The sequence below is a fragment of the Orycteropus afer genome, unplaced genomic scaffold (assembly GCF_000298275.1).
Source record: "Orycteropus afer afer isolate SDZICR_OR568_19922 unplaced genomic scaffold, OryAfe1.0 scaffold00013, whole genome shotgun sequence".
Taxonomy (NCBI): domain Eukaryota; kingdom Metazoa; phylum Chordata; class Mammalia; order Tubulidentata; family Orycteropodidae; genus Orycteropus; species Orycteropus afer.
Window position 1 is genome coordinate 22,315,483 of NW_006921600.1, and position 24,991 is coordinate 22,340,473.

Here is a 24,991-nt window from a genome sequence, read left to right on the forward strand (position 1 = left end):
CAGACTTCTGATTAGCAGTCAAATGCCTTAGACACTATGCCACCAGAGCTTTCAAAGTGGGTAGGGTGTGTGGGGAAAGGGACAGAATGTGTATTCCTGGAAATTTTCTCCTCTGTCAGCCTGTGTAAGAGGGGATCCCCTGGCATCTTGTCACCCATCTGTAGGGAAGCCTGCCCAGAAGGGCAGGAACAGTCATCCACCTATTGTTCTCTGAAGATTGTCCACCACCAACACTCCGTTTTCTGCTTCCCTTCCCTGTCAGTGATAGCCAGGAATGGCCGAAACCAACACTAGCATACTGGCAGGAGAGATACAGATCATATCAGCTAAAGGAGATTAGAGGAGAAAGAGACACCCCTCAGAGTGATGGTTAGGAAAGGCTACAGAGGAGAAGAAGAAGAAGGGGAAGAAGAGGAATAAGAGAGGGAGGAGGAAGAAGAGTGCAAGAAAGACTTCAAGGTGGGCAAGTCTAGGAAGATAGAAATGAATCAGGGCATCTCAGGTAAGGAGGAAAGTGTGAGCAAGGACCCATAGGTGAAACTGAACAAAGTTTGTTGAATGGCCGAGCCTGGGAGGTGTGAAGGGAGCCAGCAACAAATCTTCCAAATCTACCCAAATGGGCTCAGGTGGTGAAAAGACTAAAATGCCAAAATACTAAAGTTGGGTTTGATCTTTCTGACAATGAGGAAGCTGAAGGCTCCTGGGCAGGGAGTACAATTAGAGGGTTATTGCAATAGTCCAGGTGTGAGGTGGTGGGACTTGAGCAGACTGGGGTGGACTCTATAGGAGGCAATTGGCAGGAGAGATGCTGAAAGAAAATTGCTGTAGGATTCAGTGAACAGCTCAATGTGGAGGCTGAGGGGATAGGAAAGTGCAAGGGTGAGGGTAGGGGGTAGGCCTGTGTAACAGGAAGAAAGTTATCATTGAGGAAACAGGGAAATCAGGAGGAGAAGCTGGGTGAGTCAGGTTCAGGTGTTACCAACCACCCTCCCCACAAATGCACTAGCCTTTGAAAGCAAACTGGGAAGGGGTTTTGGGGGGCTTCTCCTGCTGAGTGGCATGAAAGGAGTCTCCCATCACCTCCACTTCCAGGGGACTCCTCTCTGCTGATTCAAAACCTCCCTCCACCCCCTTGAAACTTCTGGCAATTCCTTTGTGAGTAGCCTGTTCTGTAGCATGAGACAGAGTCCCCACACCACAAGCCTTTCTCCAAAGTAAAGCTTCTAAGTTCATGCTCCCCATTCATTGCACCCAAAGGGCTTGCTAGGCAAACCACTTGGATAGCCAGACCCTTCCAGATCCCAGGCAAGGGTGGGGAAGACCAGTGAGGCCATGGTGCCTCACAGGAGGGTGAAGGGCAGGAAGCCTCTGACTAGTCTCTCCTAAGAGGAAGGAAGCACCCTCCCATCTTAATGATAGTAATCATTGCCGTTACCATTTATTGGGTGTCTATGAAATGCCAGCAGTTTCACACATATGATCTAATTTAATCCTCATAGCCACCTTCAGGGACTGTTATTATCTCCATTTACAGATGAAGAAACTAAATCCTTGAACCCGGGTCATTCTGACTCTAAAAAATTGTGCTGTTCCCCTTACACTACTCTGCCTCTCATTTCTCCCACTGAGGTGTCACACATGCCATCACCCTTACTCATTTCTGTCCATGTCTCCTCCAAAACATCACTTACTGATTCATTGCACAAGCATTTATTGAATACTTACTAAGAGCCAGGTACCAGGCCAAGCACAGGTGCTATGGGTAGGTTCAATCTCATCTTCCCTTCCAGTTGGGTACCATCCGTGGGAGTCTGCCAGCATCTAGCCCTTGCCTATAGTTCCCTGTGGACCTCAGCATCCTGACCCCAAAAGAGTAGAAGAATATACCAGCCCAATGTTCATCAACTTGAGCACAATGTTGTCAATAATAACAACCCACGTTATGTCATTCTGTACACGTAAGGAGCTCTGATGGACCAGTGGTTAAGGCATTCGACTGCTAACCAAAAGATCAGTGGTTCAAACCCATCAGCAGCTCTGTGAGAGAAAGATGTGGCCATCTGCTTCCATAAAGAGTCACAGCCTTGGAAACCCTCTGGTACAGTTCTACTCTGTCCTATAGGGTTGCTATGAGTCTGTATTTTGGTACAAGTTATGTAACCCTTTTGCCTCTATTAATTCATTTGATCCTCACAACAGCCCTGTGAGGTAGGTATATTCTCCCCATTATACTAATCAGTTATCTGGGGATCAGAGAGATAATGTCACTCATTCTTCCTCACCCATAAGGCCAGGACTAGAACCCAGGTTTCTAGACCTTCAATTAATGCTATTTCTATTGCCCTCTCCCCAGTGTGTTCCCCTCTGAGAACATCCTCCGATCTCCTACGTTCTCCCCTAGGAAGCTGGGGGTATCCCTAGCCCCCTGAGTTGTTACTCACAACCCAGTCTCAAAGCTTTTTCCAAACTGGCTGCGGCCACCCCATACTCCCCACCTCCCAGGCATAAATCTTTCCTCTAAGCCTGCCCCTCATTCCTCTCCCTCCTTTTTCCTCTAAGGTCCTTGAAACAAGCTTCTTCCAGGTGTAGGAGGGCAGGAAGGGGACCAGTAGTTGGAAGAGGGAAAAGGAAAGGTTCTTGCAGGGAGCTCCTCTGGGCCTCAGGGGCCCTGGCACTTAGCTCTGCCCCACTCAGCTCCTGGAACGTCAGCAAGGTTGCGTAAAAAGTGAGGAGGAGAGAAACACTAGTACACAAGGGTGGGGAAAAGGTTAGGCACAGGAAGCCGTGGGAGAAAGAGCCACCAGCGGACCATCCTGGTTTCCCCAAACACACCATTGTACCCTGGGGAAACCTGTTGGTGAAGTCCTAGACGTCTTGTTCAAGAAGGGTCCTCCTGAGGTCACCTCAGTCATCCCCCTGCCTCCAGACAGGCTGTTTTCTCTGTTTCTTCTAAGTGGACTGGCTGAATGGTATGAGCCTTTCTGCCAGGGAAACTGAGGTCTGGGGAGGGAGAGTGGACCCCAGGGGTCCAGTAGAGGGTAGGATCCATGTGCTAAGTCCCAGCCATGATATCTTCCCTCCTACTCCTACCTCCTTTTCACTGGTGTTCGGCGGGGGTGATGGTGATGTCACAGGTATGAAGTGCCAGTCACATGCTGGACGCCAAGCAAAACAGACAGGGTGAGCGTGTGCATCATCAGTGCCTGGGAAGGAAGGCCACCAGGGGAAGTGAGTCTGATGGAAAGACTTGAAAGAGGGAAGGGAGGCACCTAGCTGGATGGGGGCGGAGAAGACCAGGATAAAACTCTGCTGCAGTGAGGACCAGAGGAAGAAGGCCCAAGCTGGCACTGGGGAGGGATGCCCCCTCACCATCCCCAACTCTGCTTCTCCCAAAGCTTGTCAATGCCCCAGACATGAGCCAGCCCAGGCCCCGCTACGTGGTAGACAGAGATGCATACTCCCTTACCCTCTTCGATGATGAGTTTGAGAAGAAGGACCGCACATACCCAGTAGGAGAGAAACTTCGCAATGCCTTCAGGTAATGTGGCCCATAGCCCAGACTCCTCTTTCCTCTCCTCCCCCTTCCTCCTCAACCAAAATCCTTCCTGCACTAAGCCATGGATCCTGCACCCAATATTCTAAGACAGGGGTTAGGGGAAGCCCTTGCAATTTAAGATCCTACAGCCCCTTCTGTACTGAGAGACCCCCAAGGAAGATGGGGACTACAAACAAGAACCACCCACTGCTTTAGGGCATCCCCACCCTCTGCATGATGGTCCCCAATATTTCAGCCTTCCCTAGTCTCTCTTGGATTTGTAAAGGAGCTGTTGATAGGATGCTACAACAGGGAGGTTGGGAGGCATCAGAGTCCTTACTTCAATGCCATATTCTCTCACTAGTTAAGAAAACTTGAAACCACCACCACCCCCTGCCCTTTGATCACTTTGCCTGCTAGACGCTCCTCCCAGAAAATACCCAACAGAAGCCCTAATGTTTTAGGTTCTTCTGAAAGGGGCCTGGGTGAGGTTTTAGCAGGCCCTGGGCTCTTTCTACTCTCAGATCTCTGATCCCCATCATACCTTTCCTGGAACTCTGATGTGGAAGTGAGACCTTGGCTCTAAGGAAGGGGCTATAGCAGGTGCTCTAGGCCCACACTCCAGAGGCCTGAGGCTATGGGCTGAGTCCTCCCCCTTCCCAGACTCCTGGCAGACCTCCTCAGGCCTAGCCGTGGGCTGGCTGGTTCTCCCTCTCCCCTGGGGAAACAGCTGATTCAGTACCTGGATTGAGGTCACTGGCAATGGCTGAAGTGGAGATGCAGGTGGAACTGGTTCAGACCAGGGGAATCACCCACTTGAGTCTTAACTAAAGCCCCAGCCCAACCCTGCTTCTCCTGGGAGGATCCATCTCTGCTCAGGTACATTCAAGGTCTTAGGTACCTGGTGTCTGGCACCGTACCCATACCTGTGCACCCTTGGGCAGATGGGCACTGCCAGCCCTTGTGCTCAAAGAGTACTCATTTGGGTTCTTTCTGTTACTGAGGAGATGGGGTATTCACTGTTGTCCTAAAATGCTGAGTGGTGAGAACTCTAAAGGGATATAGGGAGCTAACATGTTCTATGTGACTGGCATGAGAGCTTTGAACAGTGCCTGGCACACAGGAGGTATTCAATCAATATTTGTTTAATGAAAGAATAATCTCCAGAAAGCTAGCCCCTCTCTCCACTTCACTCTTTATGGCCCCTGGAGCATCTGTATCAGTATTGGACATCTGCTTCCAACTCTTCTTTCAGGCTTCAACTTCCTTTGCCCAAAATATGACAGGGTTGCAAGTAAGGCTGGGCTGTACTACCCCTTAAGTGAATTGTTATCATTTCACTAGCCAGCTCTGTCTTCATAAGTCCAGTTTTCTCTGCCACAATCAAATCTGATAGAGTCCTTGCAGAGCTAGTTCTCTCTTGGGCCAAAGCTTTAGAGGTGCTTCAAGTTATTGGTCACCAGTCCAACTCCCCTTCTGCCATTCTAAAGATGGAAGAGGCACCCACCAGCCCCAGAGGAGACCAGGGAGTCAGATGTGGATAGTGATACCATTCCATAGACTGTTGGTTAGGACAGAAAATCTGCCCAGATTTCACAGGGTACAAAGCATTGTCTGTGTTGGTTTCAGCCTTGGGTGACATCCAGGGGACCCAGGGTCAGGGAAACTATTGTTGAGCAACAGCAAAGAGCAGGAATTGGTGCCGGGCAGGAAAGGAGGCTAATCAGAGCAAGCCAGTGAGTCACCAGATGGTCTCCAAGTATTTGAGTTCCTTCAACTGGGAGAAGAAAAGTAAATGCTTCCCCCACTTCCAGTCATCAATCCATTGGCTGTCACCCTTGAGTTTATAGGCCCTTGTTCCTACCGCTTCTGAGTTTCTATGAAAGGACCTGGAGGTGTTCAACAAACAGGGAAGGGATCAACTCTCTCCACCCTAGATTGGCCAGTGACCAGCTCCCCCATTCTTCCCTCTCTTGCTGATGAATTAACAGAGAAAAGAACTCTGGTATTAGGGTCATCACACATAAATGTTCATGAGTCACCAGGAGCAAACCCTGCAGGGACGATAGAAACTTCCTTGTGGGGGAAAGTCCTTAGAAAACTGGCAGCAGCCCCCACTCAGACTGAGTTTCAATACCAGCCCATCTTTCATTTATTCACTCACTTATTCAACGATATTTACTAAGCACCTTTGGGTCATGCAGGAGGTATACAAAGATGAACAAGAGTAGCAGACCTCTCCACTGTGGAGTTTGCTGTCTGATGGGGGGACACAGACAAAAAGAGCGATTATAATACAGGGTGCACAGGGACCTGTAGGAACACAGGAGAGTGCCTCAGTCTGTGTTCAGATGGGGATCCAGAGAAGTTTTTCCTGGAGAAACTCCATCTGAGCCGGGAATGGACTTGACACCTCTGAAGACCAGGCCATCATTGAGATCCATATCTTTAAACCAAAACTTCCCGTGGTTAGTGGCCAGAAGTCAGAAGATTGCCCAGGGCATGATGACAGGTTCTCATGAGAAAGTTTCTGCCTTTTCTTCTCGGTATCCCTGGCACACACCACAGTAGGGTTCTTACTGTTATATCTGAATTTTGAGTTAATTTTCAATGGACAAACAAATGAATGAATTACCAGGAACAGGATATTGCAGTCTCTCCCCAACTTAGGAGCCCCGCTGGCACAATGGTTAAGCACTCAGCTGCTAACCAAAAGGTCAGGAATTCACCCACCAGTGGCTCAACAGGAGAAAAGACCTGTTTGGATAAAGATTACAGCCTAGGGAATCCTATGGGGCAGATATACTCTGTCTTACAGGGTTGCTATGAGTCGGAATCGACTCAACAACACACAACAATTCCCCAGTTTGGAGCATCTGAGCCGTGCTGATTGGAGATCTGCCCTCCTCCTCTGTAGATGCTCCTCAGCCAAGATCAAAACTGTGGTGTTTGGGCTCCTCCCTGTGCTCTCGTGGCTCCCCAAGTACAAGATCAAAGACTACATTATCCCTGACCTGCTTGGTGGACTCAGCGGTGGATCAATCCAGGTCCCACAAGGTGAAAGGGGTCCCCTCAGCCAGGCCTGATACTTTCCTCTATTCCTCTGCCCCAGCCCCATCCTTACCCCTGTGTGACCTCTGTCACCCTGAGCATTGACGGCTTTGTCTTCTTCAGGTATGGCATTTGCTCTGCTGGCCAACCTTCCTGCAGTCAATGGCCTCTACTCCTCTTTCTTCCCCCTGCTGACCTACTTCTTCTTGGGGGGTGTGCACCAGATGGTACCAGGTAAGGCCTCTTCCCTCTCAGTGGGCAGGATGACTTGGCACATGAGGATGGGTGGTGTGATAAGGGGGATTCAGGTGATTTGCCATCTACATTCTCTAAGAGTTGGTGCTGGTCAGCCTTGGAGGGATGATCACTGTGAGAGTCGTCTCATGTCTCCTGTGACCTTGGGGAAACCACCTAGTGCCTGTGTGTCCTCAATTACAATGACCTGTTCTGCCTTTCTTCCTGGGCTGTGGAAAAGACTGGGTGGAACAAGATATACCACATACCATAAGCACTAAATAAATGTAAGAAACTATCCTTCTAACTTGCAGGCTGGCCCAGCAGGCCGCTGTAGAGACATTTGGTGCTGGCCAGTGCTGGGTGAGATGGAAACACAAGGCCTGGTCATGAGGCCTGGTTTCTGGCTCAAGCACTGTTTGTATTTCTAAGCCCATTTTCTCACGTGTGCAACACGATAATAGTAACAGTTGAGGTGAAAGCACTTTGCAAAGTGTAGTTCATGTTTAGAGGTGAATGATTGTGGTTATGCAGGACAGGAGCCTTGGACGTGGGGGGACCTACCATGTAAGGGTTGGGAAGCATTCCTGAGCCCCCTTCTGGTGTCTGTGAGAGTGGCCCAACCTCTAACTTTTGCTGGCTGGGTGGGGCACCACAGGTACCTTTGCCGTTATCAGTATCCTGGTGGGTAACATCTGTCTGCAGCTGGCCCCAGAGTCAAAATTTCGGATCTTCAACAATGCCACCAATGAGAGCTACGTGGATACAGTGGCCATGGAGGCAGAGAGGCTGCATGTGTCAGCTACGCTAGCCTGCCTGACTGCTGTCATTCAGGTGAGGGGACAACCCCCATCCCTGCCAGGACTGGCTTCAGGAGGACATCACACTGCTCTACCCCTGCCTCAGAGCTCCAGTTGAAAAGCTGCTTTCAGGTTCTACCTCCTCTCTCTTCCCCACTTCCGGAGCCTAAAAAGTCCTTGAAAAGTCAGACTATTTTCTCACCTACCTCCAAGATGGACCATAAGATCAGCATCCTCACCTGATAAAACTGTCCTGACCATAACCAATCAAAACCAGTTGCAATCATCCCGGCAACCCTATGTGTGTCAGAGTAGAGTTGTGCAGCAAAGTGTTTTCAGTGGCTCATTTTCTGGAAGTAGATCACTAGGGCTTTTTCTGAGGTGTCTCTGGATGGACTTGAAATTCCAACCTTTTGGTTAGCAGCTGAGTGTATTAACTATTAACCCAGGGACTCCATCCTGAGCTTAGAGACTGTCAAAAAGTCTCACAGCCTCGGTCCACTATCCTTTCCAATGATAGCACTGTCTTCCCTTCACTCTTTCTTATGCATGCAGACTGCTAAGTTATCTAATCCTCCTTCTTCCTTTCCAGCCTCCTCTGCTCCAAGCCAACATAAATTGAGTTTCTGCCCTGTACAAAGAACTCTGCTAGGCTTTACGAAGGGAAACACAGCCTGATAGAATGCAAAAGCAGGAAGTAACTTCAGAGAGCACCTTTCATTTATTCATTCATCCAACCAATTAATGTTTTTTTGGTTGTTTCACTCTGCTAGGAACTGGGCTAGGCTCTGAGATACAAAGATAAGTAAGAAAGGGTCTCAGTTCTCCAGGAGTTCACAGCCCAGCAGAGGAAGTAGCCATGTAAACAGATAAATGTGTATGCAGTGAGATAAGCAGCACAATAGAACTTCATACAAAAAGCTATGGGAAAACAGAACAGAGGATCAGGGAGGGCCTCAAAGAGGAGGTGACACTTGACCTGAGCCTTAAAGGATGAATAGAAGTTAGCCAATAAACAAATGAACAGGTGCAGAAGGATGGTCTAGACAAGAGGGAGCAGTACCCAAAAGGATTGAGGCCTAAGAGAGTATGATCTGAATAGGGAATGGCAAAGAGTTTGGGTGTGCCTGGAGAATAGAGGGTTTGGAGGGAAGAGACCAAAGAAGAGGCTGGAAAGATAGGCAGGGTCCCAACAATGAAGTCCAGGATCTGTCCCCTAAGTACAGGAAAAGAGTAGAGCATTTGGTGATTTATAAGGATCATTTAAGCTGCAGAGATGGTGGATGAGAGATGGATTACAATTGAGGCAGAGAACCTGTTGGGAAGCTATGCAGAGGTCCAGGTATGAGTGATGGAGGCACCTAGACCTTGGTGGTGGCAAGGGACAAGGAGATGGAGGTGGGGTATTTTGCTTGCAGCATTAACAGGATTTGGTGATAGATTGGATGTAGGAGGTGAGGGAAGATGACTTCCAAGTTTTTGGTTGGGCAATTGGGTGGATGCTGATGTAATTTACTGAGAGGAAACATTGGGAGAGGATAATGTTCATTTTACAGATAATGAAAATGAAGCCAGAGAGAGATGAGTGACAAAAAGGTGTTCCAAAGGAAATAAAGTTCTGAAGGCAGATACGTAAGGGCAGTGAGGGTCAAGGCAAGGTCAGGACAAAGTCAAGAAAGGCTCATTTCCCTAGACCAACTACTGTCCCAGAGCCACATGGAACTCCAGCCCCAGGTTTGGGTCGGTAGGCTACAGGAGCTGTTGACCAGCTTGGTCTTTCCCTATCCCTTTCTCCTCTCAGATGGGCCTGGGTTTCGTGCAATTCGGCTTTGTGGCCATCTACCTCTCTGAGTCCTTCATCCGGGGCTTCATGACAGCTGCTGGCCTGCAGATCCTGATCTCGGTGCTCAAATACGTCTTTGGATTGACCATCCCCTCCTACACAGGCCCAGGGGCCATTGTCTTTGTGAGTCTAGGACATACCCCTGCAACTGGGGAGGGGCTCAGGCAGACACATGAACAGAGTTGACAACTTTAAGAAGTTGTAAGCTTCTCATTATGAGGTGTTCTCAAGCAAGAGTTGGTTGACCCATTGTTCCAATAGAATTCAAGGGGATTCCCACTTTGGGAAGGAGAGTGAACTGCATGACCTTAAGGGCTTGTTGAAGTTCTCCATGGCTAATCCCTGCAAGGGAGCTCTGGTAGCATAGTGCCTAAGGCACTTGACTGCTAACCAGAAGGCTGGTGGTTCAAACCCACTAGCTACTCCTTGGAAGAAAGATTGGGCAATCTACTTCCATAGTGATACTGCCTCAGAAACCCAAGGAGCCGTATCCGACTCCACAGCAGTGAGTTTGGTTTTTGGGTTTTAATCCCTGCAGAAAAAGGATATGGACATCCTCCATCAGTTCCCCATTCCAGTGCTTCAACCACTCCCTGCCTGGAAAGTCCTCCCTTATGTTATATCCTTCCTCCTTTAGTTAAAACTCTTTCTAGAGAAAGAGGCTTAGAACATCATCCCAGTATGAGCAACTTTGGGAAACAATGCTAGAAGACAGGATGGTGTTCATGACCAGGGTATGAACTCTGCTCTGGTTGTGCCTCCATTAAGCATTGTTGACATCCCTTCATTGGGCCAGGCACCAAGGGTGGGGGTAGTACGGGAAGAAAGGGTAGGAACCTGTGAGCACGATGCTGTCTCCCTCAGACCTTCATTGACATTTGCAAAAACCTCCCCCACACCAACATCGCCTCGCTCATCTTCGCCCTCATCAGCGGTGCCTTCCTGGTGCTGGTGAAGGAACTCAATGCTCGCTACATGCACAAGATCCGCTTCCCCATCCCCACAGAGATGATTGTGGTAAGGACCTTGCCTGGGGCTGGGTCTTTGGGGTCCAGGCTGGAGAGGCAGTGAGAAGAGGAATACACTCCCAACTAGGCCAGGGGAGTCCCTACTCATCCCCAGCCCACCCCACTGGCTACCAGTAGAACAGAAATCATCATGAATCTTCCTGGTCCCCCTGTGTCGGGCTCCCACTCTTCTTCCTCCTCAGGGGAGTTGGGATTGGGGCTCTCAGGGGAAAGGGAATCCTGGGAGACACTCTGTGCTGGCCTCAATTTAGGGCCAATCCCCATTCTCCACTTTGGGGTTTGCAGGTGGTGGTGGCGACAGCTATCTCTGGGAGCTGTAAGATGCCCAAAAAGTACCACATGCAGATCGTGGGAGAGATCCAACGTGGGTGAGTCCAAGCATCCCTGAAGCCTGGTCCCAACCCCACCACACTCCTACCAAGGCCTAGGCTCCAAGAGAGAGATAAGATAAGCCCTATTACAGAGTATTATAAACTGTAGGACACTGATCAGATGAGAATTATTATAATTACTTAGAAGAGCTATCTAACCAGCCAATGATGGCTGCTTTGTGAAAACTCAGTCTTAACTACTATACTCACCCCAAAGTCTCATTCAATCCATATTGTTAAAGCAAAGGCAAAGCTGGTGAGCCCCTTGCTGGTTCTTTGCCTTGCTCTAACATATTGGCTTTTGTTATGCATGTGGAAAGGATGCTATTAGAATCAAGAATTCATCATCCTCCCTGGGAGGAGGGGGCAGTGCTTACCTATAGAGTTGGAGCAGATGAAGGAGTAAGAGCACTGCAGTGGTACAGAAAGGGGTGTAAAAATCCATAATCTGGAAAGAGCCCTGGTGGCGCAACAGCTAAGCACTCATCTGCTACCCAAAAGATTGGTGTTTAGAACCCACCCGGAGGCTCCACAGGAGAAAACCCTGATGATCTGCTTCCGAAAAGATTGCAGCCTAGAAAACCCTATAGGGCAGTTCACACATGGGGTTGCCATGACTTAGAATCAACTCAACGGCATCTAACAACAGCAGTATACCTTTATTCAGGAATCCAGAATCTGGGCTTCGACAAGCCAGACTCTACCACTTATTGGCTCTATGACTTCAGACAAGTTGTCGGACAACTTGTTGTCTGAAGTCTCTGAACCTCAAACTCCTTTGTAAAGCAGGAGTGGTGGCACCTACCCTACTGAGGATATGGACTGGAGGAGATAAATTATGTAAAGACCATGCACATCATGGGGCCTGGCTAGTCTCTCTGGGTCAATGGAGGACATAGCTGCCCTCCTGCTCATGCCTATGGCCCTGCTTTCTCTCTGGCTCCTCGTCAGGTTCCCCACTCCAGTGTCACCTGTGGTTTCTCAGTGGAAGGACATGATTGGTACAGCCTTCTCCCTTGCCATCGTGAGCTACGTCATCAACCTGGCTGTGGGCCGGACCCTGGCCAGCAAGCATGGCTATGATGTGGATTCTAACCAGGTAGCTTCACCACCTCCGACAGGGCTGGGTGAGACGGGACATGGCCAGCAGAGGCCTGGCAAGAGACATCTTCGGGCTCTTTGGGTTGAGATGAGGCAGGCTGCCTGCCAGCAGGAGAAGGGACCTCCAACCCCAAGAGGTTGATTGAGAATGTGTGAATTCATAACTATAGAGTGGCTCACAAGTCCTAGGCCCAAGATCCAGCTTGGGTGACTGACTGGGTTTGGTCCCACCAACCCTTCCTTGCCCCAGGCTCAGGCATTGAATACCCTGCTTCCAACCCTGCCCCTCTCTCTCCTCACAGGAAATGATTGCCCTGGGCTGCAGCAACTTTTTTGGCTCCTTCTTTAAAATCCATGTCATCTGCTGTGCACTCTCAGTCACTCTGGCTGTGGATGGAGCTGGAGGAAAATCCCAGGTGAGCCCAATACTTGGGGAGTGAGATGAGGTAGGGGTAGAGGCTAATTGCCTCAGAGGAGCTTGGGCACCCACAAGCCAGGCCAGCTTCCCACCCCCCCCTTCTTCCTTCCTGACTCTCCACTCCACCATTATAGCTATTAGAATGAATCAAGAGCAAGAACTCACACCTACCCCATATTCCCAACTCATTCTATGAATAGGTGTCAAGCCTATGTGTGTCCCTGGTGGTGATGATCACCATGCTGGTCCTGGGATCCTATCTGTACCCTCTTCCCAAGGTAAGAGCCCAACAAGATAACAGAGGACAGGAAAAGACTTGAGGGGAACTAGAGTGGAAATAATCCCTAAGAGCTGTTGGAATGTTGCTATACAGATTACAAAGTGTTATCATTGTCACGTTGAATCCTAATCACATCACTGTGAGGTAAACAAAGCGAGATTTATTCTCCCCATTTTACAGGTGAGGGAAATTGAGGCTGAGAGAGCATAAATGGTTTGCCTCTGGTGACATAGCTAATAAGTGCAGAGATAGACTCAAGTTCCAGTCTTCTACCCTCAGAGTTCATTCCACAATCAGTGTCTACAAGTTTCTATGAGTGCAAGATATTCTTACAGCCCAATCAGGAGGGGCCTAAGCCTGGGGTTTTTTAGGGATGAGGGAAGAGGGGAAGGTGAAAGACAGGGATAGGAAGGACCCTATGTTTCTAATGCCTATACTCTCCAAACCTAAGATTGAGAGCACAGAGTTGGGGGCTTTGCCATGGAAGGTGTTCTGGAATTCCAGCTCTGTCCTGTCAGGGCCAGAAGGGCAGAAAGAAGGTGACACCCAAGGTAACATGGGACAATGTTCTGCTTCCACAGTCTGTGCTAGGAGCCTTGATAGCCGTCAACCTCAAGAACTCCCTCAAGCAACTCGCTGACCCCTACTATTTGTGGAGGAAGAACAAGCTGGACTGTGTAGGTATTGGGCGGCCTCTGAGTACTCATCCATACCTGTCCTCTCCTTCAACCGCTAAGCCATGTCAGCTCTCTTAATAATGATCCCTGTCATCTGCTGCTCCCTAATCAGCATACCATAGCACAGTGGTTAAGAGCCACCCTATGTTCAACTCGCAATTCAATCACTCACTGGCTCAGTAACCAAAAGCAAGTCCCTTGAGTTTTCTGAGTCTCACTTTCCTTATATGTGAAACGGAAATTTTACCCTCTCTACCGCCTAGAGTTGCTATGAGGAAGAACTGAGAAAAGACAAGTAAGCAGCACATTGTCTGAATTCTATCTTGTGCTCAATAAAAGCTAGATAGCTATTATTATTTTTATGATTTATAGCTCCAAAAAGGCAAAAGGATATAGTTATTTTTTTAGAAAAACTCCTAGAACGCAAAGCCAGAGGCTAGGGTCTTAAGCAAGTTGCTAGACTTTTCTGGAACTCTATTTCCTCATCTGTAAATGCAGGTGATAGTCATGGCTGCATCATGTATTTATCCTGAGGATTAAGTGAGATCATAATGGGAAAGCACCAAGTAACCACAGAACACTCTGCAAAGTGAGTTATTGTTATGATTAGTCACATCTTTCACTGCGTCTTCCACTAGATAATAGCAATAAAGGCTACGTATATTGACGACACACCATTATCTTCATTTAAGCCCTACCACAACCTTAGAGAGGATTTACTAACCTCATTTAAACATGATGAAATCAAGGCTCAGAGATGTTGTTGTTGTTGTTGTTGTTATGTGCCGTCGAGTCAGCCCTGACTCATAGCGACCCCTCCTTGGGTTTCCGAGGCAGTATCACTACGGAAGTAGGATTGCCCAACCTTCCTTCCGAGGAGTGGCTGATGGGCTTGAACCTCCAGCCATCTGGTGAGCAGTCAAGTGCCTTAGCCACTATGCTACCAGAGCTCCCTCAGAGATGTTAAGTAACTCATTAAAGGTCTCAGAGGTAGTAAGTGGTAGAGTCTGGATTTGAACCCATGTCTTTGACTACAAACATTTGAGCTAGACCATCTCCTATAGAAGGGAGCCTCACCAGCAAGATTCAGAGAAAAAATTCCTAGAGCCAGAGAATTGACTGGGTCCTCCAGTGAGTGGATGATGATGATATGGAGAAAACTGTACATCCCATTTCCCAACCCAAGGATCTGTTTTTAACACAAGTGCCTTGTATTCATATAGTGCTTTGCATCTCCATGGCCTCACAGCAATGCTATACAGGAATCTGGACAGATTAATTTTGTTTAGAGGAATTTGAGGGACCTTAAAAGGCATGTAGATGAGCTCTGGTTGTGCAGTGGTTAAAGCATTTGGCTGCTAACCAAAAGGTTGGTGGTTTGAACCCACCAGCCACTCTGCAGGAGAAATATGTAGCAGTTTGCTTCCATAAAGATATACAGCCTTGGAAACCCTATGGGGAAGTTCTACTCTGTCCTATAGGGTTACTATGAATTAGTTCAATGGCAGTGGGTTTCTGTTTTGGGTAAAATACCCATAAGGAGCCCTGGTGATGCAATGGTTAAGCACTCACCAAAACACTGGCATTTCAAACCCACCCAGCAGCTCCTAGAGAGAAAGACCTGGAGATTTACTTCCATAAAAAAATTACAGCTTAGAAATACTATGGGGCAGTTCTACTCTGTCACACAGAGTCACTATGAGTCGAAATCGACTTGATGGCACCTAACAAATACAAAGGCTTCAGAAGTGCAACTATTGAAGCTGCATGCAATCCTGCCCCCCACCCACCCACCCATAAAACCAAGCTCCAGGCAGTCATTCAGGAAGCAGTCCTTGAGCACCTGCAGGGGTATAGAACACTCGCTGTTAGAGAGAGAAAGGGAACTAGCATGTATTAAACATCATTGGGTACCCCTCACTAGGCTGTTGTTGTTAGCAGTTGCCACTGAGTCAGCTCTGACTTATGGTGACCCTGTGTACAACAGAACAAAACATTGCCCAGTCATGTATCTTCATAATCCTTGGTATGCTCAAGTCCATTGTTGCAGCTACTGTGTGCTTTGAGTGCCTTTCATTCTAAGAGCTCTGGTGGTGTAGTGCCTAAGGCATTTGACTGCTAACCAGAAGGCTGGTGGTTCAAACCCAACAGCCAATCCTTGGAAGGAAGACTGTGCAACTGGGCAATCTACTTCTGTAGTGATACCACCTTGGAAACCCAAGGAGGGGTCACTATGAGTTGCAATCAACTTGATGGCAGTGAGTTTGGTTTTTTTTTTTTTGGAGGGGGGGGGTCCAAACTAGCAGACTCATCTTCCAGCACTCTATCAGACAATGTTCTATTGTGATCCATAGAGATTTCATTGGCTAATTTTCAGTAGATGTCCAGGTCTTTCTTCCTAGTTTATCTTAGTCAGGAAGCTCCACCAAAACCCATCCACCATGGGTGACCCTGCTGGTTTGAAATACTGGTGGTATAGCTTCTAGCACTATAGCAACATGCAAACCACAGGCAGTTGATCACTAGGATAGGGCCTTTATATTCCTCGATTCTTTATTCCTTTCATGAAGTAGGTATTATTATTCTCCATTTATTGGTTAGAAACTGAAGGTAGTAAGTAGGAGAATCAAGCTTTGAATCTAGGCATATCTCTTATCATTATGCCCTGCTACTTCCCTACATGGGCTGGGGTTGTCTATTTAAAAAAAAAAATCATAAAAAACAAGATCGGGGGCCATACCCAATCTAGGAGAAATGGGCGAGTGTAACTAAAGCACAAATACATAAAGCATCACAAAAATGCAATCAAAAGGAAAGGGTGGATCTGAAGTTGTTCTAGCAGAGAATGGCCTTGCTAATCCAGGAAGACTTCCTGAAAGAGGCAGCCTTCTCCAGGCCTGCTTCTGATAGCTCTCTCTTCACAGTGTGTCTGGGTGGTGAGCTTCCTCTCTTCCTTCTTCCTGAGCCTGCCATATGGTGTGGCAGTGGGTGTCGCCTTCTCCGTCCTGGTTGTGGTCTTCCAGACCCAGTTGTAAGTAATACCCTTCTCCCAATAAAGAACAACACTAGGATCCTTAGTCAAACCAGCCAAGTTACTCTTATGCCCAGGCATGGCCCAGCCCACTGGACTCTTCCTTCTTCTGGGCCTGCACTAGAGGTGCTCCCATGCCTGAGGAAAGCCAACCCAACTAGGGCTCTGGGAACAGGCTGGGCTGTCTGACTTCCCATGCCCTAAACACCCAACAGAAAGTCATCATGGTCCTGGAGGGCTACAGGGAAGGGACCAGAGAAAGTAGAATAAGAGCGGGAGGGTGAGATTCAGTCTTTCCAAAGACACTACCAAAATTGCAGACCACCCGGGAGAATACCGGGCCACAAGACATACTGTGTCCTCCTTGGAACAAGATTAAGTAATACAGGCAAGGGCACCAGGGGGAAGGATCCAGGCCAGGGCCCGGGAGAATGAGAAGTGTTAGGGAATTCCTTTCTTTGCTTCTTGAGAACTCAAAATCAGCAAGTGGTGACTTCAGGGACCATTTAAGCTTGTGACCTCTTCTGCCCTGAGCCCTAGTCTGGTAGTTCTGTCAAAGGCCTGCCTGTCATTCCCTTAGTTACAGTCCTGCCACAAGCCACCAGGCACATATCTCTAGTGCAGAAACACAAACAAGCCTGGGGATGAGAGAGGGCCCCCTCTTGCCCTGCCCTTGAACCCAGCCACCTTCCCCAGCATCTTTCCAGACCTATATTCCATTAGCATTCTCTTAGGTTTTTGTTTGTTTGTTTTTTCCTTCTCTTGCCAGTCGAAATGGCTCTGCTCTGGCCCAGGTCATGGACACTGACATTTATGTGAATCCCAAGACCTACAATAGGGTGTGTAATCCCAGCTTATGACCTCCCTCATTTGCCCTTTCCCCACCCAGGGATGATGAGTTTGGGGGTTATTTTTAAAAAGCCAATAAAGACAGTTCTGCTACCTGAGCCCAGCCCTCCTATCACAGGTCCAGGAAATTACCGGGGTTAAAATCGTCACTTACTGCTCCCCTCTCTACTTTGCCAACTCAGAGATCTTCAGGCAAAAGGTCATTGCCAAGGTAAGACCCAGTCCTTTGGCAACCAGAGGGGCTGGACAAAGATCCAGCACAGAGTATGGGAGTAGAAGGGGGCAGGGAACTGAGAGCAGGCCACTCTCCAAAGGTATAGAAGTCAAGATGCTGTTGGGTCTCTCCCCCAGACAGGTGTGGACCCCCAGAAAGTATTACTGGCCAAGCAAAAATACCTCAAGAAGCAGGAGTTGGGGAGAAAGATGCCCACACAACAGAGGAAATCTCTATTCATGAAAACCAAGGTGAACTGAGACTCAGAGCCCTGCCGTGCTCCCCTGCTCATTGTGTATCTTGTCCCCTGGAGTCCCACCTCCCAGCAACCTGTGAGGCAAAGACAGGAAGTCTTGGTAGCCACTGGTGGTGGCCTCTGGGCATTCTTCTTGAGTGAGGGGCTGCCAGCTTCCAGGGTATTTACTGAACTCCTATGACAGCCCCTGCCTACTTTCTGGCTAAGACAAAGCATGCCCTATGGACCTATGAACAACTCTAGATAAAGAGAAGCAGCAAATTAACTGGTGTTCCCAGCAAACTCAGAACTAGCCAGGCTGGGGTTGGTATGGGAGTTCTGAGGAGATGCAGGCAGACATGGACAAATGAAAAAGCAGTGTAGTTGTTTCCAAAGAGCAGTTTCCTACAGAGCAGTGTGCCGAGCCTTCAGTAACTCTCTCAGAAGCCTCCTTCCCACTTTTTCTGACTTGTAAGAGTTCAAGCTTGCAGGCCCTGCCTAGGGAAGAGAATTTGGGAGAAGCCTTGCTAGGAGATTTCAGAGCAGGAACCAAAGGCTTTTAGTCACCCACCACCACCAAGTTCAGTTACTCACCTCCACCTCCACTCCACTCCACCTCCCCTCCCCTGACCCCTGCTCCACACTCTACCTCCACTTTCCTGGCCTCTGCTTCAACTCCAGCAAAGTCAGATTCAATCTGATGACCTCTGACCCTACTCTGTCCCTACCCCTCCAGACTATCTCCCTGCAGGAGCTCCAGCAGGACTTTGAGAATGCCTCTCCCACCGACCCCAACAATAACCAGACAGCTGCTAATGGTACCAGCGTGTCCTACATCACCTTCAGCCCTGACACCTCTTCACCTGCCCACTGTGAGCTACCAGCTTTGGCTGAGTCCCCTGGTGAACCCAGTGACACCTTGGCCAGCGTCCCACCCTTTGTCACCTTCCACACCCTCATCCTCAACATGAGTGGAGTCAGCTTTGTGGATCTGATGGGCATCAAAGCCCTGGCCAAGGTGAGGCCCTCAGAGAAAGGGAGTAGGCACCCAACCCGCTCTCTCCTACTCCCTTTCCTGAGAAAGAAGCTCAGAAAGGAGGCCAAAGACTTCTCAGGATCCCTCCTTTCCCCAGATATAACCAGGTTGGCATGCTCTCTGCAGAGCAGGCCCAGCACAGCCCAGGAGAAGGAGACCAGAGCTTCAGCACCCACTGTTTTACCCCATCTTAGCAGAGGCTATAAGTAGTTCCCTCTCAGGCCACCAGGAACCTGCCCTAGGATCCTCTGAGTAGAGTCCAGCTTGGCCCATGGCTCATGGGCTATAGTTCCTTCCTACACTCACCCTGCACCCTAGCAGTCAGCTGGTTCCAGCCAGCTTAGGAGAGAAGAAGAAATAATATCAGTTTCCCACACCCTCAGGCAAAACAAGCAGCCCTAGATTTACCCCATCTAACACCTTCTCAGTGGCCACCATTGAAAGCCGAAAGACAGAAAACCTCAGAGCTGGCTCAGACAGAGACAGCCCAGGGGAACAGAAGCATACAGGCTGACATCACCCTGAGCCAGGTGCAGAGACGGTTCCATCCCAAGTTGGGCCTCAGCCTGCTTCCCAGGCCTGGACCTGACCTCCAGGCCAGCTTTGACTGAAGCCCTAGCGGGTCTGAGCCTTAGTCTTTCCCTGTGGTGTCTGCCTGAAGCCACAAAGTTGAGAAAGAGGTGGAGTCTGGGAATCTAACTACTGAGAGGAAAGATCTGATCCCATAAAAAGGGGCTGTGGTGATTTTTAGGGCCTGTCACATTGGCAAAGCCCCATTTCCGCCCCACTTTTCAGAGAAACCTTCAGCCAACACTCCAGAAAGAAGTGGTGTGCTTTGCTGCTATTTTTATCTTTGGCTCCCAGGGCCCTTGGGGTTGCTTGTTTGTTTGCCTTCCCCTCTGAAGTCCATTTTGTGAATCACTTTTGAAACCCACTCAGAGCATTCCTTTCCTTTTGTCTCTCTGCCCTACCACCCTCCCTAACACTTCTAGCTGAGCACCACCTTCGGGAAGATCGGTGTGAAGGTCTTCTTGGTGAACATTCATGGTAAGAGGAGGGGGACATTTAGGGAACTCAAAGGCTGGCTGGCAAAGAGGTGGAGTGAAGGCAGGTTGACAGGGCACTGAATAGTGAGAAGGTGATGAGAGTCCCAAATGTTTCCCCAAGTTACTACCTGCTCATAAGAGCTCCAGACACAAGTCAGGGAAGATTGAGGCTAGGGGGTATAAACATCATAAAAAACAGTTGCCATGGAGTCAGCTCTGACTCCTGGCAACCCCATGTGTGTCAGAGCAGAGCTGGGCTCCACAGCGTTTCAATGACTGGTTTTTTAAGAAGTAGATCCCCAGGCCTTTCTTCTAAGATATCTTTAGCTGGATTCAAACAGCCAACCTTTTGGTTAGAAGCTGAGTTCTTAACCATTGTGCCTTTAGGGGTCGCTACGAGTCAGGTCTGACTCGATGGCACATGACAACAACAACAACAAAGTTCTCAATAACAGAATGAAGGATCAGATGTAGAACTTGAGAAAACAGAACCAGGAGTAGAATTAATCTGCTCCTATCACTAATTTGCCATATGGCTTTAGCCAAGTCACTTTATCTGTCCAGGGATCAATTTTCTCCTACATAAAATTAGGTTGACTAAATGAATTTGAGGGTTCTCTCCAAATCTGGAAACCCATGTCCTACTTTTACAGATGAGCACACGCATCAGTTTTACATGCACATAATCCAAAGGGTGTGGGTATACAGACCAAGGACATGTCCACAGTATAGGTTCACATCATTAACATGTGTGCAAGGTGCACAGACATGGAGCCGCAGTGAGAGCACAGAGATACACACGAGAAGATGGAGGGCACAAACACACACCCAGCTTCAAGTACAGGGTCAGATCCCTCCCAGCAGCTGCTCCACTTCAGAACTGGCCTGAGCATGTCCCAGGCTCTGTGGGGACCCTCCTCAGGGAACACAGTTCTCCATGTATGCCAGAGTTAGAATCAGTGGGATTCCTCCCCACTCTTCTGACACCCCGTTAGAAAAGCATCTCTAGAATTTGGTAAGAGTGAGGTCTCTGCCACATATTGGAAACTTCGGGAAAGGTCTGGGTGGAGAAGGACCAAGATGGGGGCCCTTAGAGGACAGAATTGGCAGCAGCCTGCTCAAGGACTGTTTAGCCTTTCCCTCTCTAATCACCATAATGTACCTCTTTCTCGAATCAAACTGCTTCCTTTTCCCCTTGGTTGAAGACACAGCATCCTCAAGATCATGATGCCCTCTGCTGCTCAGAATGGATATTGCAGGGCCCATAGATCTCAGATGCAGCAAGAACAGGAACCTCAGGCCTTTCTCTCCCTCAGCCCCAATGCACAGTGGCTATTAGCGTTCTGGAGGTGTTCTTTTCCTCTCTTCAGCCCAGGTGTACAATGACATTAGCCATGGAGGCATCTTTGAAGATGGAGGTCTGGAGCGCAGCCATATCTTCCCCAGCATACACGATGCAGTCCTCTTCGCACAGGCAAATGCCAGAGACATGGCCCCAGAACACAACTTCCAAGGGGTAAGGTCCCTGCATCTGGGGAATCCTAGGCTCCCAGGACACTGAAGTAGCAGGACTAGAAATCATTCAAAAGAACCCAGGAGGGTTTGCCACTTCAGTCACTTGACTTTCCTGACTCTCAGCTTCCTTACCTGTAACATGTTGTTGTTATGTGCTGTCGACCCCTCCTTGGGTTTCCAAGGCAGTATCACTACGGAAGTAGATCGCCCAACCTTCCTTTCGAGGAGGGGTTGGCGGGTTTGAACCTCCAGCCTTCTGGTTAGTTAGCAGTCAAGTGCCTTAGGCACTATGCTACCAGAGATCCTTACCTGTAACATGGACACCATGAAATAATTTACCCACCTCACAGGGTTTTTCTGTTTTTGTTGTAGAAGTAAATGAAAATTATATCTTTTATGTTGTTCAAAAGTGCTTTTAGGATTACTTAAAAGGATGTCAAAATCCTCCATCAATGTCAATTAATTTCCTGACTTAAAGAACAAGTGTGTTACATTCTGCCTGATGTTCTAGCATTGCTCACTTCCCTCCTTAACTCTCCCTAAAAGATGTTTGGGAAGGGAGGGGAGTGTTCCTGCCTGTTTTAATTTAGCAGAGTTTAATGATCTCAGGCTGGTGACGGATGAAGAAACTGGGTCCAAGTTTTGTCTTAGCTTCTTGACATTTAATTTACTAGCTCAGTAAGTGGTATGCAAATGAAATACGATTAACACTATGTAGGGCTCCAGAAAGCTGAGGAATCAGAACAAGCCTACCCTATTGGGGTCCCTGCCCAGGCCTCACTCTTCCCAGCTCAGCCCCTGCCCTTGGCCTCCCAAGGTTTTGTTTGTGTCCCAGACCTTGATAAGAACCTCGTCTGCCCGCTGTGGGTCATAAGAAAGGTTCTTCTGGCCCTAGACCAACCATTTGCTCTTTTAAGAGACTGATGAAGGTGAAGCCATCTGTTCTCTATGCTGAAAGACTACCCAGAAAAACACAGGCACTTGGCTCCCCACTCTCTACTCTTGGAAACTGTGGGGAAGCGATGGGCTTTCCTACTTTGGGAGGCTTGCCCACAAAGCAAAGTGAGGGGGAGTCTGGAAGAATCATTTTTTCACTAACAATTTTGATTACTACAGTTTATAGATGGCAGTAGTAAACAGTTTACAGTTTATATTCCTGTATATAAGTTATATATAACCAAACCAAAGCCAAACTCACTGCCATCGAGTCAGATCCAACTCAGAGCAACCCCTTCTTGGGTTTCTGAGGGGGTATCTCTACAGCAGTAGGTTGCCCAATCTTCCTTCCGAGGAGAGAGAGTATGTTCATATATAAAATTACATACATGTATTTTTTTCATATATAGTTTACAGATTCTTATATATAAATGATAGACTCTAAATAAATTAAATATATAATTATAGATATCATATATGTATTATTCTCCATTTCCTTATCTGTAGAATAGGGAATTATATGTATTCATATATATAAACTATATACAGAGACACACACACACACTTTTCAACAGCATGGGGTAAGGCCAGCAACTCAAGTTTAATTGTCCTATTTTTATAGATGACTACACAGATACCCAGAGAAGGGAGATGAATTCCTCAACCTTAAACGGCTAGTCATTGTCAGCTAGACAAATAGGCCATGCCTCTAAAATGCCCCATATAGGAGGACAGACCCTGATGCACACATGCCTCTGTAAAGGGAAAGACTATAGCTATTCTATGTTCTGTGAGGCAATTGAAGACGTGGGAAGGGCAAGAGGGTGAGTTGCACATCAGAAAACATGGTGCCCACCCAGAGTCTGCCCTTTGTCCTTTTTCCTGCTGCACTGTGCCTGACTGATTTCTCAGTCACTGAGCTCATTCTACGCTGGTTTCCTCTCTCCAGGCTCCAGTGGACCCTGAGCTTTCCTTGTATGATTCGGAGGACAGCCCCAGTTACTGGGACTTAGAGCAGGTGAGCTGAGAGATGGCCTGGGAGAGTAGTGGGAAGGTATTGGGTGGATGGGAAATAGAGGGAGGAGGCAAGGAAGGAGACCCTCTCAGCCATGAGGTGTTCACTAGGTTCTCTCCCTTCCAAGGCAGAGCAGTCACCTTGAAGGCAGCAAACTTTTATTCTTATCTTTCTTTTAATAGCAGATCTTAATTCTTCTCACTCCCTGAAAGGCATCATGGGGGAAGGGAGTGACACTGGACCAAGTCCTAGAGAACTAATAATCTATTCTTAACTCTCCAATGCATCAGCCACATGATTTTGGGCAAGCTACACAACTCTCTCATCTGTAAAATAAGGGAAATGTCAATAATACCTATCTCACCTACCTCACAAGATGAATGGAGGATTTGTGTGTTCTTTAATTAATTTGGCAGATATTTATGGAGTGCCTGCTACTGGCCTGAAACAGTTCCAGGAGAGAAAGACCTCTGCCCCCAGGAAGTGTATTCTGGTAGATCAGATGAATTCTAGGGATTTGTGGGAATTATTATTGCGTGTGAAAAGGCCTTAAGAACTAAAAGCTTTGCAAATGTGAGGAGTTTTTATCCACACAGGGCCCTAAGGTCCTGATGTGAACATTAGCACTAACCCAATACCCTGAATTAAAAGAAACCAGATGACTAGGTTTAGAGATATCTGGCATCATCTCTATTAAAATAATCTCTTGAGCCTCTTGCCATTCTTTTTGGCCTTGAGTTTTGTAGTCCTCTGAACACATCTCTGTGAGTGTTTATGACATGTGGAGGACATTAGAAAATGGAGATAGAGCCAAAAAAATGTGGCAGATGATTTCTGTGACCCCTGGAATCTCTACCAAAAACCAAACCCACCACCTTGAGTCTATTCTGACTCGTGACAACTCCATGTGTTATGGAGTAGAACTAGAATCTCTAGCATTTCAAAAAACCTGGGTAGGACTCATGGGATAGCTTATAAGAGCAAGAGATTATAAGATAAAAGAACTTCAGAGTTAATCTACCACCCCCTTATTTTTCCTAATGAAGAAATTTAAGCCAAAAAGGGAGAGGAAGAATGAGAAAGGTCACAGCACATAGGATGTGAGGGGTAGCAATTCTCATGTCACCACTCTACCAGGTCACCTCTATGGCTACTGACCCTGCCTTCCCCTGTACTTACATACACACTATCTCTCACACACACTCACACACTCCCTCACACACACTCATAGACACACACTCACTCTCACAGTAACTGACACATACACATACACTCACGCACACTCATTTGATCTCACACACACACAGTCACACACATACTCACGCACAATGCCTCTTCCTGGCCAGTGGTCCAAGACTCTATCACATCTTGACTTCATCTACTCTGAACCCAACAGGTCTAACGCTCTCCTTTTCCCACCCCTTTCCTTCCTGTGGCCCTTGCAGGAGATGTTCGGGAGCATGTTTCACTCAGAGACTCTGACTGCCCTGTGAGAGCTCAGAGAGTTCCTATGCTACCTCCAGGAGTGCCTGGCACCTGGGACTCAATGAAGGATGAGCCCAGGACATGGAGTGGTGGGTAGAAGAGAGCACATGCACCAAGACTTTGGCTCCTCTCTCCTGTCCTCCTCCTCCACCTCCCACCTTTCCGTGCCTCCCTCCTGACATCTCTAGAAAGAGCCAACCTCAGCAGCATGGAAAGCCTGCTCTTACAGGAGTGAGGGCCTGGGGAACCCATCTTTCTGCCCTATCCCTGGCCCTCAGGGACCTGGCCAGC

At 48.2% G+C, this 24,991-nt stretch overlaps 1 protein-coding gene across 1 annotated transcript; it reads left to right on the forward strand.

The window, feature by feature from the left end:
• The first annotated feature begins 3,413 nt into the window (after nucleotides 1–3,413).
• SLC26A9 (solute carrier family 26 member 9) lies at nucleotides 3,414–24,708 on the forward strand. The gene is made up of 20 exons (XM_007953328.1): nucleotides 3,414–3,538; nucleotides 6,453–6,592; nucleotides 6,710–6,820; nucleotides 7,479–7,654; nucleotides 9,422–9,586; nucleotides 10,328–10,480; nucleotides 10,777–10,859; nucleotides 11,814–11,961; nucleotides 12,266–12,379; nucleotides 12,582–12,659; nucleotides 13,243–13,338; nucleotides 16,263–16,369; nucleotides 17,139–17,208; nucleotides 17,337–17,429; nucleotides 17,570–17,683; nucleotides 18,404–18,685; nucleotides 19,696–19,750; nucleotides 21,120–21,265; nucleotides 23,150–23,218; nucleotides 24,661–24,708. The coding sequence occupies exons 1-20, from the start codon at nucleotides 3,414–3,416 to the stop codon at nucleotides 24,706–24,708; spliced, it is 2,373 nt and encodes a 790-aa protein (XP_007951519.1).
• The last annotated feature ends 283 nt before the right edge of the window (nucleotides 24,709–24,991 follow it).